Source organism: Pleurodeles waltl, chromosome 7, assembly GCF_031143425.1.
Source record: "Pleurodeles waltl isolate 20211129_DDA chromosome 7, aPleWal1.hap1.20221129, whole genome shotgun sequence".
NCBI classification, from domain to species: domain Eukaryota; kingdom Metazoa; phylum Chordata; class Amphibia; order Caudata; family Salamandridae; genus Pleurodeles; species Pleurodeles waltl.
In genome coordinates, this window is record NC_090446.1 from 352770007 (window position 1) to 352783212 (window position 13206).

Sequence of the window (13206 nt, forward strand, 5' to 3'; positions counted from 1 at the left end):
TTGCACCTTATACCAAGTTCGGGCAACCCCTATTAGTTAGTGAGACGGTGTCTAGAAAGCCAGGTGTAGGAAGTTGGCTCTGTAAATACTATCTCAAAGTGAGAGATTGTATGCACAGAGTCCAAGGGTTCACCCCCTTAGAGGCAGATAGTGTCAAAATTTGATAATTCTAATGCTCTATTTTGTGATAGTGTGGTCGAGCAGTACGCTTATCAGAGGGTAGTGTTAAGCATTTGTTGTACACACAGGCAGTAAATGAGTAACACACAAACTAAATGACTAAACTCCAGGCCAATAGTTTTTATATAGAAAAATCTTTTCTTAATTTATATTAGAACCACTAGATTCAAAATTTGAAGTAAATAACTAAAATGCAAGGTACTCCACATAGGTAAGTAAGGAACTTTGAATTAGAGCAGTAACGTACACAGTATAGGTTAAAATGGCAATAAGCTATATTAAAAGTGGACACAGTGCAAAAATAAACAGTTCTTGGGGTAGGTAAGTAAGGTTAAGTCTCTGAGGGAAGTAAAGCACTTACAAGTTCAGTTTCCTGGGCATAGGCAGCCCACCGTTGGGGGTTTAAAACAACCCCAAAGTCACTGCACAAGCAACACAGGGCCAGTCAGGTGCAGAGGTCAAAGCAGGGCCCAAAATACATAGGCACCTATGGAGAACAGGTGTGCTCCGGTTCCAGTCTGCCAACAGGGGAGTACCTGCATCTTTGGACTGGGGGGGTGACATACCGGCACACAAAACACACCCTCAGCGGCGGCTGGGTGCAGTGTGATCAGCATAAGTCAGGTTTACTGTAGAAATCAATGGAGGGATGGGGGCGGTGTCACTCAAGCGATCCAGGGGGGCTTCTCGGGCCAGCCACCGACTGGGCTAGGCAGAGGGCCGACTGAGGGTCACTCCTGCACAGGAGGTCGGTTCCTTTCGGGCCTGGGGGCTGCAGGTGCAGTGCTTGGTCCATGCGTCGGGTTCTTTGTTCCAGGCAGTTGTGGTCTGGGGGAGGCTCTGGATCTTCTCTGCATGCGTCACTGTGGGGGTGCAGGGGGGGGTCGTCTCAGGTTATGGTCTCAGTCGCCTGGGAGTCCTCGCTGGAGTGTTGGTTCTCTGGAGCTCGAGCCAGGTGCGTCCAATGCAGTGTGTAAAGTCTCACGCTTCTGGCAGGAAGAGTGAGTGCTTTAAAAGTTGCTTCAAAGTTGAACAAATGTTGCTGTTGGTGAACATTGCTGCTGTTCTCTGTAGTTTCTTGGTCCTTCGGTTCAAGGTAGTTCTCTGAGGCTTCAGAGGTTGCTAGTCCCTGTCGGATGCGTTGCTGTGCGGGTTCTTTGAGTCTGGAGACAGGCCGGTAGGTCTGGGGCCAAGTCACTTGTGTCTGCAGGGCTTTCAGGTCAGCAGTCGTCCTTTGTAGTTCAGGTTGCAGGAATCTGATTTCCTGGGTGCCCCTCAATACAAAATTTAGGGGTGTGTTTAGGTCGGGAGGGCAGTAGCCAATGGCTACTGGCCTGGAGGGTGGTTACACCCTCTTTGTGCCTCCTCCCTGAGGGGAGGGAGGCACATCACTAATATTATTGCGGGAATCCTCCGAAACCAAGATGGAGGATTTCTAAAGGCAGGGGTCACCTCAGCTCAGGACACCTTAGGGGCCATCCTGACTGTTTGGGGACTCCTCGTTTTTCTCATTATCCTCGCCTGCCTCGCCACCAAAGGTGGGGGCACTGGACGGAGGGGCAGGCATCTCCACTAGCTGGGATGCCCAGGGGCGCTGTAACAAAAGGCATGAGCCTTTGAGACTCACCGCCAGGTGTTAGTTCCTGCAAAGGGGGGGGGGGGAGAGGTGGCGAGAAGCACCTCCACCCAGTACAGGCTTTGTTCCTGCCCACAGAGTGACAAAGGCACTCTCCCCATGTGGCAGGCTGCCAGGAACTGGTCAGCCTAGCACTAGGAGTCGGACTGGTATTCAGGGGGCATCTCGAAGATGCCCTCTGGGTGCATTTTACAATAATTTCCACACTGGCATCAGTGTGCATTTATTGTGCTGAGAAGCTTGATACCAAACTTCCCAGATATCCGTATAGCCATTATGGAACTATGGAGTTCGTGTTTGATAAACTCCCAGACTGTAAGGAAATGCCTCCTTGGCATGGTTACCCCCTGACTTTTTGCCTTTGCTGATGCTATGTTTTGAATTGAAAGTGTGCTGAGGCCTGCTAACCAGGCTCCAGCACCAGTGTTCTTTCCCTAACCTGTACTTTTGATGCCACAATTGGCACACCCTGGCATCCAGGTAAGTCCCTTGTAACTGGTACCCCTGGTACCAAGGGCCCTGATGCCAGGGAAGGTCTCTAAGGGCTGCAGCATATCTTATGCCACCCTGGGGACCCCTCACTCAGCACAGACACACTGCTTGCCAGCTTGTGTGTGCTGATGAGAACAAAACGAGTAAGTCGACATGGCACTCCCCTCAGGGTGCCATGCCAACCTCACACTGCCTATGCAGTATAGATAAGTCACCCCTCTAGTAGGCCTTACAGCCCTAAGGCAGGGTGCACTATACCATAGGTGAGGGCACCAGTGCATGAGTACTGTGCCCCTACAGTGTCTAAGCCAAACCTTAGACATTGTAAGTGAAGTGTAGCCATAAGAGTATGTGGTCTGGGAGTCTGTCAAACACTGACTCCACAGCACCATAATGGCTACACTGAAAACTGGGAAGTTTGGCATCAAACTTCTCAGCACAATAAATGCACACTGATGCCAGTGTACATTTTATTGTGAAATACACCCCAGAGGGCACCTTAGAGGTGCCCCCTGAAACCTTAACCGACTATCTGTGTAGGCTGACTGGTTCCAGTATCCTGCCACAACCGAGACATGTTGCTGGCCCCATGGGGAGAGTGCCTTTGTCACTCTGAGGCCAGTAACAAAGCCTGCACTGGGTGGAGATGCTAACACCTCCCCCAGGCAGGAGCTGTAACACCTGGCGGTGAGCCTCAAAGGCTCACCCCTTTGTTCCAGCACCGCAGGACACTCCAGCTAGTGGAGTTGCCCGCCCTCTCCAGCAACGGCCCCACTTTTGGCGGCAAGACCGGAGGAGATCATGAGAATAACAAGGAGTCGTCACTGGCCAGTCAGGACAGCCCCTAAGGTGTCCTGAGCTGAAGTGACTCTAACTTTTAGAAATCCTCCATCTTGCAGATGGAGGATTCCCCAATAGGATTAGGGATGTGACCCCCTCCCCCTTGGGAGGAGGCACAAAGAGGGTGTACCCACCCTCAGGGCTAGTAGCCATTGGCTACTAACCCCCCAGACCTAAACACGCCCTTAAATTTAGTATTTAAGGGCTCCCCTGAACCTAAGAATTTAGATTCCTGCAACTTACAAGAAGAAGAGGACTGCTGAGCTGAAAGACCCCTGCAGAGGAAGAAAAGACACCAACTGCTTTGGCCCCAGACCTACCGGCCTGTCTCCTGCCTTCCAAAGAGACCTGCTCCAGCGACGCTTTCCCAAGGACCAGCGACCTCTGAATCCTCAGAGGACTGCCCTGCTTCAAGAAAGACAAGAAACTCCCGAGGACAGCGGCACTGCTCCAAAAGAACTGCAACTTTGTTAGAGAGGAGCAGATTTAAAGACCCCTGCAAATCCCCGCAAGAAGCGTGAGACTTGCAACACTGCACCCGGCGACCCCGACTCGACTGGTGGAGAACCAACACCGCAGGGAGGACCCTCCGGCGACTCCGAGACCGTGACTAACCAAAGTTGTCCCCCCTGAGCCCCCACAGCGACGCCTGCAGAGGGAATCCCGAGGCTCCCCCTAACCGCGACTGCCTGAACCTAAAGTCCCGACGGCTGGAAAAGACCCTGCACCCGCAGCCCCCAGCACCTGAAGGAATGGAACTTCTGTGCAGGAGTGACCCCCAGGAGGCCCTCTCCCTTGCCCAGGTGGTGGCTACCCCGAGGAGCCCGCCCCCCCCCCCCCCCCCCTCCCCCCCTGCCTGCCTGCACCGCTGAAGAGACCCCTTGGTCTCCCATTGAAACCTACAGAGAACCCGACGCTTGTTTACACACTTCACCCGGCCGCCCCCGCGCTGCTGAGGGTGTACTTTTTGTGCTGACTTGTGTCCCCCCCGGTGCCCTACAAAACCCCCCTGGTCTGCCCTCCGAAGACGCTTGTACTTACCTGCTGGCAGACCGGAACCGGGGCACCCCCTTCTCTCCATTGAAGCCTATGCGTTTTGGGCACCACTTTGAACTCTGCACCTGACCGGCCCTGAGCTGCTGGTGTGGTAACTTTCGGGTTGCTCTGAACCCCCAACGGTGGGCTACCTTGGACCCAAACCTGAGACTTGTAAGTGATTTACTTACCTGCTAAAACTAACAATAACTTACCTCCCCCAGGAACTGTGAAAATTGCACTGTGTCCACTTTTAAAACCGCTATTTGTGTTATATGTGAAAAGTATATATGCTACTGTAATCATTCAAAGTTCCGAAAGTACTTACCTGCAATACCTTTCAAATGAGATATTACATGTAGAATTTGAACCTGTGGTTCTTAAAATAAACTAAGAAAAGATATTTTTCTATAACAAAACCTATTGGCTGGATTTGTCTCTGAGTGTGTGTTCCTCATTTATTGCCTGTGTGTATGTACAACAAATGCTTAACACTACTCCTTTGATAAGCCTACTGCTCGACCACACTACCACAAAATAGAGCATTAGTATTATCTCTTTTTGCCACTATCTTACCTCTAAGGGGAACCCTTGGACTCTGTGCATACTATTCCTTACTTTGAAATAGTGCATACAGAGCCAACTTCCTACACAGACCATATACTCTTTATGGCTACGCTGCACTTACAATTTCTAAGGTTTTGCTTAGACACTGTAGGGGTTTAGTGCTCAGGCACATGTGCCCTCACCTGTGAAATAGTGCACCCTGGCTTAGGGCTGTAAGGCCTGCTAGAGGGATGACTTACCTATGCCACAGGCAGTGTGAGTAGGGCATGGCACTCTGAGGGGGTGCCATGTCGACTTAGTCATTTTCTCCCCACCAGCACACACTAGCTGTGAGGCAGTGTGCATGTGCTGAGGGAGGGGTCCCCAGCGTGGCATAAGACATGCTGCAGCCCTTAGAGGCCTTCCCTGGCATCAGGGCCCCTGGTAACAGGTGTACCATTTACAAGGGACTTATCTGGGTGCCAGGGCTGTGCCAATTGTGGGAACAAAGGTACTGTTTAGGGAAAGAACACTGGTGCTGGGGCCTGGTTAGCAGGGTCTTAGCACACTTTCAGTCATAACTGGCATCAAGAAAAGGCAAAATGTTGGGTGGTAACCATGCCAAGGAGGTATTTCCTTACACCAGGGCTCTCCAGTGGTAGCTGTGGTAAGCAGCCAAGTCATACGTCTTGGAGGAGGGTAAACAACTTGAAATACCACAGCAGTCACAAGGAACTTGTTACACATGAAAGATCAGTGTTGCAAAAATTAAGTTACTTTTATTACAGTAACACTGAACTAGACTACTTATAGGCAGTCCCCCAACTGGAGGTAATTACAAACTATATATAGAGATAGTAAGTTTGGGGAATTAGCATTTAGAAACAACAAGCATTGGCAATAAATCGCAGAAAATAGCTAGGGCTCTGAGTGGGGGCCAAACCATACACTAAAATAGTTGAAAGCGAAGTGACATCCCCACCCAAGGATGTGGACTAGTTGGAAGGGAGCTGTGAGATCTTGGAACCCCCAAAGGTGAGTACCTAGATGACCCCCAGCGACAAGGAGAGCAGAGGTAAGTTACCTGATCTTCACAAAGACTAACTAGGGAACTTGGAAAAGGAAGACTGTTGGATTCAACTGGCCTGGTCCTGGTCTTGCAGTGAATTTCAGAAGGCCCGCAACAGAAGGAGACAGAGTCCTGTAAACACAGGAGTGTTCAGGTGGGGGCAGAAGCCACTACCCACCCTTCTGCGGTTGAAGGTCCAGGTCAGCAAGGGAAGATGATCAGCTGTGGAGCCCAAGAGCTGTAGAGAGGTCCTTTGAGACATGCAGATGTCCCATGCCAGTCACAGATGGCCGGTCAGGAGGACCACCAACAAGCCTTGGCAAATGCAAATTTGGGCAGACGAGAATTTGCAGAGAAGAGGACCAGCAAGGTTCAGGGGACGTTACCCTTGGAGGGGAGTCCGGGCTGACCCTCTGCAGTCGGGAGAGTCAGCAGAAGTGGTCACAGCTCCCACAGGCAACCCGCTGGCAGCATGCACAGTAAGTTGTAGTGAGGCCCATGAGATCACCTGGAGAGGAGTCTCACATTTCTGGGGCAGCAAAGGAGAGACTGTCCTTGCACGGATAAAGTGCTGGAGGCCGGGACTACATGGAGCCTGAAGATCCCTTGGTGCAGGAGTCAACAAGTCTTGGTTGCTGCAATAGTTGGGGTGCACAGGTGTACTGTCATGTAGGGAGCAGCAAGGGTCCACCATCTCCCAAGTTGTACAGCAGGTAGAGAGGACCCAGAAGAGACCTCTACACCACCACCTGTGTTGAAGAGTCTTCCTGGTGCCAGAGGGCAGAAGATCCCAGTAGCTGAACATTGTTGCCTTAGGTGCCTGCGGATGCAAGGGAGTGACTGCTTCACCCCAAGGGATATTCCTTCTTGCTGCTTTGGTGCATCCGAAGTCTTGCCGACCCCAGAGGATGCACAGCCTAGGAAATGTTGCAATGGCTGGAAGGAGACAAACCATGTTGCAAGACGAGGTCTCTGGAGTTGCAGGCTTGTTTGGTTCCTGTGAAGTGCAGAAGAGGTCGAACGTCCTGGGTACCCAAGTACCATATTCTATGGACTTATATGGGGGCGCCAGTATGCCAATTGTGGGGTGTGCAAAGTCCATAAGAACCAAATTTAGAGGGAGAGAGCACAATCACTGGGGTCCTGGTTACTAGGATCCCAGTCAAAACATATTGACAGCAGCCAAAAAGTGGTGGTATCCATGTTAATAAGAGGGTACTTGCCTACACTTTCTCCACTATATTTGGTTACTCTGGCACCCTTTACAGCCCACAATTGCCATACTGGTGTACCTATAAGTCCCTAGTATATGGTTCTTAGGTACCCAGGGCAATGTTATACCACCCCCAATCCCCCCCCCCCCCCCCCCCCCCCAAATGGGCTGCAGCATGTATTGTGCCGCCCATGGAAGCCCATGCAAAATGTCTGCATGCCTGCCATTGCAGCCTGTCTGAAAAGGTGCATGCACCCTTTCACTACAGGTCACTGCATCAGGTCAGTGTAAGTCACCCTTATGGTAGGCCGTCCTAGACCAGAGCGCAGGGTGCAGGTACCTGTGTGTCTTGAAGAAATCTCCTAATCTGAAAGTGAAACGTGCTCAGTTTGCACAATACCAAATAACTGCTATGCGGGGATATCTGGCTGTGGGACAGGAGTTTGTGCATCAGCGGGGTAGAGCTGAGATGTGAGCTTGTAAGATTTTGTCCTACTTACAAAAGGACCGTCTAGACATTGCCCATTAGAGCTCTCCCCTTATCCTAGGGAGAAGAGTCTGGCTGCTTTTTACCCAACTCAGACTGTTCACCATTGGGAACCCCCACACCCCCCAAAAAAATAATTTACGTATGTGGGCAGTGTCCGACTTGGGTTCTTGGGTTTTTAGCTACAATAAGAACATCTGTTTCTTTCTTACTTGATGCGTTCATTTCTTTCCTTCTGTTTTGTCGTCACCACACATTGTAGAGGAGTTTTCTTTTCTTCAGTTTCTTAGCAATGATTAATGTTTTTTGAGTATATAAGCCCACATTTTCAGGTATTTACAAATTAGGTTGGTAATTCTACTTCATGGTGTCGGGGCCAAAACTATTGTTAAAGAGAAGTACTCTGTTTCCTATACTTATCCTAGCTACATGTTGCTCATGTTTGCATTATGTAAGCATTAAATGTATTTTTGCATGCTACATGTAATTAATTATTAGTATTTAAGTTATCAGTCAAATACACTTGCCTTCTACAGTTTCTGCCTGGTTGTTGTTTTTTTTTTTTTTTTTTTTAAAGCTGTCTTCCATAAATATATTTCAAAGTGGAGGTCTTCTCTTGATGTAATGATTCTCAGTCAAATAGTCTATCTTAAACTTGTGCTCATTTTGTTTTTCACCAGAGATTCCAAGATTCCTGTTGCTCCTGAAGGGCACAAGTGGAAAGAGGTTAGGCATGATAACAAGGTGACCTGGTTGGTGTCCTGGACAGAGAATATTCAAGGATCCATAAAATACATCATGCTTAACCCAAGCTCCAGAATCAAGGTAGGCATTTCAGCAAGGAAACAATTGAGATTATTCAATACTGTGAAATTTAACATTTAAAAAGAAAAAACCTGCCTCATTGTACTCCCCACCCTCGATAGCCCCCTGGAATTTCTGTTTGAACACACTTTTTTTAGTTTCTTCTCCAAATGGTTTATTCTGCACGATTTCATTGTAATCTCATCTACGGGGTGCTCACTTACACTGAAAGCCCACAAGCAGATGTGATGCTTACATATTTATACATTCAACTTGTAGGGTGAGAAAGATTGGCAAAAGTATGAAGTGGCAAGGAAATTAAAGAAGACCGTTGATAAAATTCGCAACACTTACCGTGAAAACTGGAAGTCTAAGGAAATGAGAGTGCGTCAGAGAGCTGTGGCATTGTACTTCATTGATAAGGTAGGTATGCTCCGCTCCAGTGTAGCACAAGTTTTCACTCCTTTCTGTTCTGCTTTTGTATTACACAGTACTCTGATTGCTTTTGGTGCAGATCATTCCTATAGGTTAAATAAGATGCTGAGCTCTTAATTGGCATGTATTATGGACAACCAGAAGTCTGCATGCAGGTTTACTTTTTCATTAGGATGTAGTGCACAGTTGTCAGCAGGTGTGATGTTCTGAAACCGGTCATGCCATTCGAACTATCATTTCATGATCACTTTTAGGGTGTAGGTTTCCACTCAAAGCTTTTGTCTCCACCATGTCATTATGACTACCCTTAGATTTTTTTTCCCACCTTTTATTAATTTATACAGTAACAGAAGCCTGTACAGTGCTAACGCTATTAAAAAAAAAAAAAAAAAAATTCTTAACCTATGTACAGATTCTACCCAACATTAACTTCCATTTGCCAGTATACATGGACACGGATATTGGATTTTCTGGATTCATATGATGTACATTATTCCACCGATTTTGTGTCTGGAATACTTGGGTCTTTTTTTTTTTTTTTCGCAGAGTTGTAGGTTATGATTTAGTGCGATCTGTCCCCTTGCGATGTCAGACGTGCACCCCCAAAGGCCCTGTGTGTTTAACATCTTTAGATTCTTCCCTCCCGTCGACTTTAATTGTTCTTTCCTGGTATCCTAGTGTTTTTAGGTGTTATATTCAGTTCTTGCTTTATTTGCTCGATCCCTTGTCACCTCTTTTTTTTTTTTTTGGAGGCAGGTGGGTTGCCAAAAAATTCTTCAGGCTGCAAAACTACTTTTAGGCAAGTAACCGTTTCGTTTTGCAGCATGAATTATTCCTGGATTCACATGCTGGGCATCTTGTTTAGTTGCCTGCCTGCCTGCCTTACTGTGGCATGTTTGATTATCTGGACTATCCATTTTACAATGGTGCCTTTCTGTACAGAAGAGCCCCTGTGGCTTCCCTAAGTTTTTGAACTTCTTTCCTGTCTTTTGTCCTTTTCAAGCCGTACCTCACTGTCCTATGCATATCTAGTGTGTGAAGGACTATTCAGTCTTGTTTTTGGTTCGTGAAAGAACCTTGATATTTGACCTCCCTGGTTGACTTGAAATATTAACTTTGGTAGGAAGTGTGGGTTTGTTCTTATGACCACCCTGTCCTTGTGCAGGTAGAGTTTGTGTAGTTAGCACTTGCAACTTGTTTACCTTGCGTAGAAAAGTGGTTGCGATAAGAACTTCAGTCTTCAGTTAAAAATGTGAGCTCTGCTTTATGGAGCAGTTCAAAGGGTTCCCATTTTAGTTGTCAAGACTAATTTAAGGTTCCACAGGGTACAGCTCTGGGTCGAGCTACTCTGTTCTTTCTAGAAACACTTGATTACAGGTGCAGTGAAGAAACTACACCCTATGAGTCCTTTTCTGTAGGCTTCAGTCATTTCCAAGTGTACCTTTATTGAGGCGTAGGTTAAACTCTTGCCTAATTGGTATTTTGGCTATGTGATTACTTTTGTGGAGTTAATTCTTTGCAACATAAGACGAGCCTTTTTGCTGTGTAGTGTTTTCTTGTGCTTTGTCTTTGAGCCTTCTTTAAGATGTCTATTTTTCTCTTTGGCCACTGTGGATGTCCAAACTCTATCCTCAGGGGCCATGCTGCTTGAGTCGGGCTGCTAGGTTCTGGATTGTGTACCATACCCAAGTCTGAAACCCATGTTTGTCTTGCCCATTGCGGTGCAGTTAAGATTAGTGTCATGGGTGACTTTTGCACTTGTTTATCACTTTATGCATTTACTTCAAATCTTGAACTTGTGGTTCTTAAAATAAACTAAGAAAATATATTTTTCAATATAAAAACCTATTGGCCTGGAGTAAGTCTTTGAGTGTGTGTTCCTCATGTTCGATGGCATCTGTTGCTGCAGATACACATGTTGTGCACAGTCCGCCATCTGGTGTTGGGTCGGAGTGTTACAAGTTGTTTTTCTTCGAAGAAGTCTTTCGAGTCACGAGACCGAGGGACTCCTCCTCTTTGCTTCCATTGCGCATGGGCGTCGGCTCCATCTTAGATTGTTTTTTTTCCGCCCTCTGGTTCGGACGTGTTCCTTTTCGCTCCGGGTTTCGGGACGGAAAGATAGTCAAAACTTCGAAAAACTATGTCGGTATTGTTTCGCTCGGGATAGTTAGAATCGACACCGCATCGTGAAGAGCTCCGGTAGCCCTTCGGGGTAATTTCGATCCCCCGTCGGGGCCTGGTCGGCCCGACCGCGTGTAACATAGACACCGATGGAACGGACCCCGTTCCGATTCTGTCCTAAATGCCACAATAAATATCCATATACGGACCAACATTTGGTCTGTAACTTGTGCCTGTCACCCGAGCACAAAGAAGAAACTTGTGAGGCCTGTCGTGCGTTCCGGTCCCGAAAAACGCTCCGTGACCATCGAGCCAGAAGATTACAGATGGCGTCCACGCCAACAGAACACCGAGAGTTCGAGGAACAAGGAGAAGAGGAGGAAGCCTTCTCCATCCATGAATCGGACTCGGATGAATTCGACGTCGATGAAACTGAGTAAGACGTCAAAGCACACAGCACAAGAAAACAGACAAGGCCCAGGGGACGCCACTGCCAACTGGCCATGGCTCAACCCATAAAGGTGACCGTCCATCGGCACCGAAAAAGGCCGAACTGGTGCCCAGAACGTCCGACTCGGGTCGAGACACAGGCACGCAACATTCTCGGGACAGAGAAAGTGTTGCCGAAAAAGATCGACGCCGAGAAAGCGGAGCCGACGCTGCTCGACGCAGAGACAGCGGCACCGAGGATGATCGACGCCGAGAAGGCTCGACTCCGAAAAAGAAGAGATTCGCCTCGGAGCCAAAAACAAAAAAGACACAGTTTTGGTGCCAAAACAACCAGCAACCGAACCCACTACCGGCTCATATTCAGAGGAACAATCATTGTCCTCTCAAATGCGTAAACACAGGTTTGAAGAGGAGTTACAGACTACTGATGTAAACCATACACAAAAGAGGATCTTCATCCAGAGTGGAACAGGGAAGATTAGCACTCTTCCACCAATCAGGAGAAAAAGGAGACTAGAGTTCCAAACTGAACAACTAACACCACAAGCAAAGGTGGCAAAGAAAGCAACTCCGCCACCCTCTCCTCCACCTGTAACTCAGATATCACCGGCACAAACTCAGTCACATTCACCGGCTCACACCACCATGAGCCAAGATGACCAAGATGCTTGGGACCTATACGACGCCCCAGTGTCAGACAATAGTCCAGAGTCATACCCTACCAAGCCCTCACCACCTGAGGACAGCACAGCGTATGCGCAGGTGGTAGCTAGGGCAGCAGAATTCCACAACGTGTCGTTACACACAGAACCTGTCGAGGATGACTTCCTTTTTAACACCCTCTCCTCCACCCATAGCAACTACCAAAGCCTGCCTATGCTTCCAGGAATGCTAAGGCACGCGAAGCAAATCTTCAAAGACCCTGTCAAGAGTAGAGCGATCACACCGAGGGTAGAGGAAAAAATATAAAGCACCTCCCACAGACCCTGCTTTTATCACCTCTCAACTGCCACCAGACTCAGTCGTGGTAGGAGCAGCTCGCAAAAGAGCCAATTCACACACATCGGGCGATGCACCACCCCCGGATAAGGAAAGCCGAAAATTCGACGCAGCTGGGAAAAGAGTCGCTGTACAAGCTGCAAGCCAGTGGCGCATCGCAAACTCTCAGGCGCTCCTAGCGCGTTATGACAGAGCCCATTGGGACGAGATGCAGCATCCCATCGAGCATCTACCCAAAGAATTTCAAAAGCGGGCAAAAAAGGTGGTTGAGGAGGGACAAAACATCTCCAATAACCAAATACGCTCCTCTATGGATGCAGCGGACACAGCTGCAAGGACAATAAACACTGCAGTAACCATCAGAAGGCAGCATGGTTACGCACGTCTGGCTTTAAACCAGAAATACAGCAAGCAGTACTCAATATGCCGTTCAACGAACAACAATTGTTCGGACCAGATGTTGACACAGCGATTGAGAAGCTGAAAAAGGACACTGACACAGCCAAGGCCATGGGCGCGCTCTACTCCCCGCAAAGCAGAGGCACTTTCGGCACCTTCCGTAAAACAACCTTCAGAGGGGGGTTTCGGGGTCAGGCCACACAAGCCAGCACCTCACAATCAACACCGTCTACCTACCAGGGACAGTACCAAAGGGGAGGTTTTCGGGGCCAGTACAGAGGGGGACAATTCCCGAGAAACCGGGGAAAATTTCAAAGCCCCAAAACCCCAACAACCAAACAGTGACTTACAAGTCACTCAACCCCTCCACATAACACCAGTGGGGGGAAGACTAAGTCAGTTTTATCAATCGTGGGTGGATATAACAACAGACACTTGGGTCTTAGCAATTATCCAACATGGTTATTGCATAGAATTTCTACAGATCCCTCCAAATATCC

General features: G+C 48.3%; 1 protein-coding gene across 1 annotated transcript in view; it reads left to right on the forward strand.

Annotated features, from left to right (window-relative positions):
- Positions 1-13206, forward strand: part of TOP1 (DNA topoisomerase I) — a 352777-nt gene that overhangs the window by 170521 nt on the left and 169050 nt on the right. The window contains exons 13-14 of the mRNA XM_069243787.1: positions 8179-8323; positions 8582-8725. Coding sequence (XP_069099888.1) covers positions 8179-8323; positions 8582-8725 — 289 coding nt within the window. The remainder of the gene's footprint in view (positions 1-8178; positions 8324-8581; positions 8726-13206) is intronic.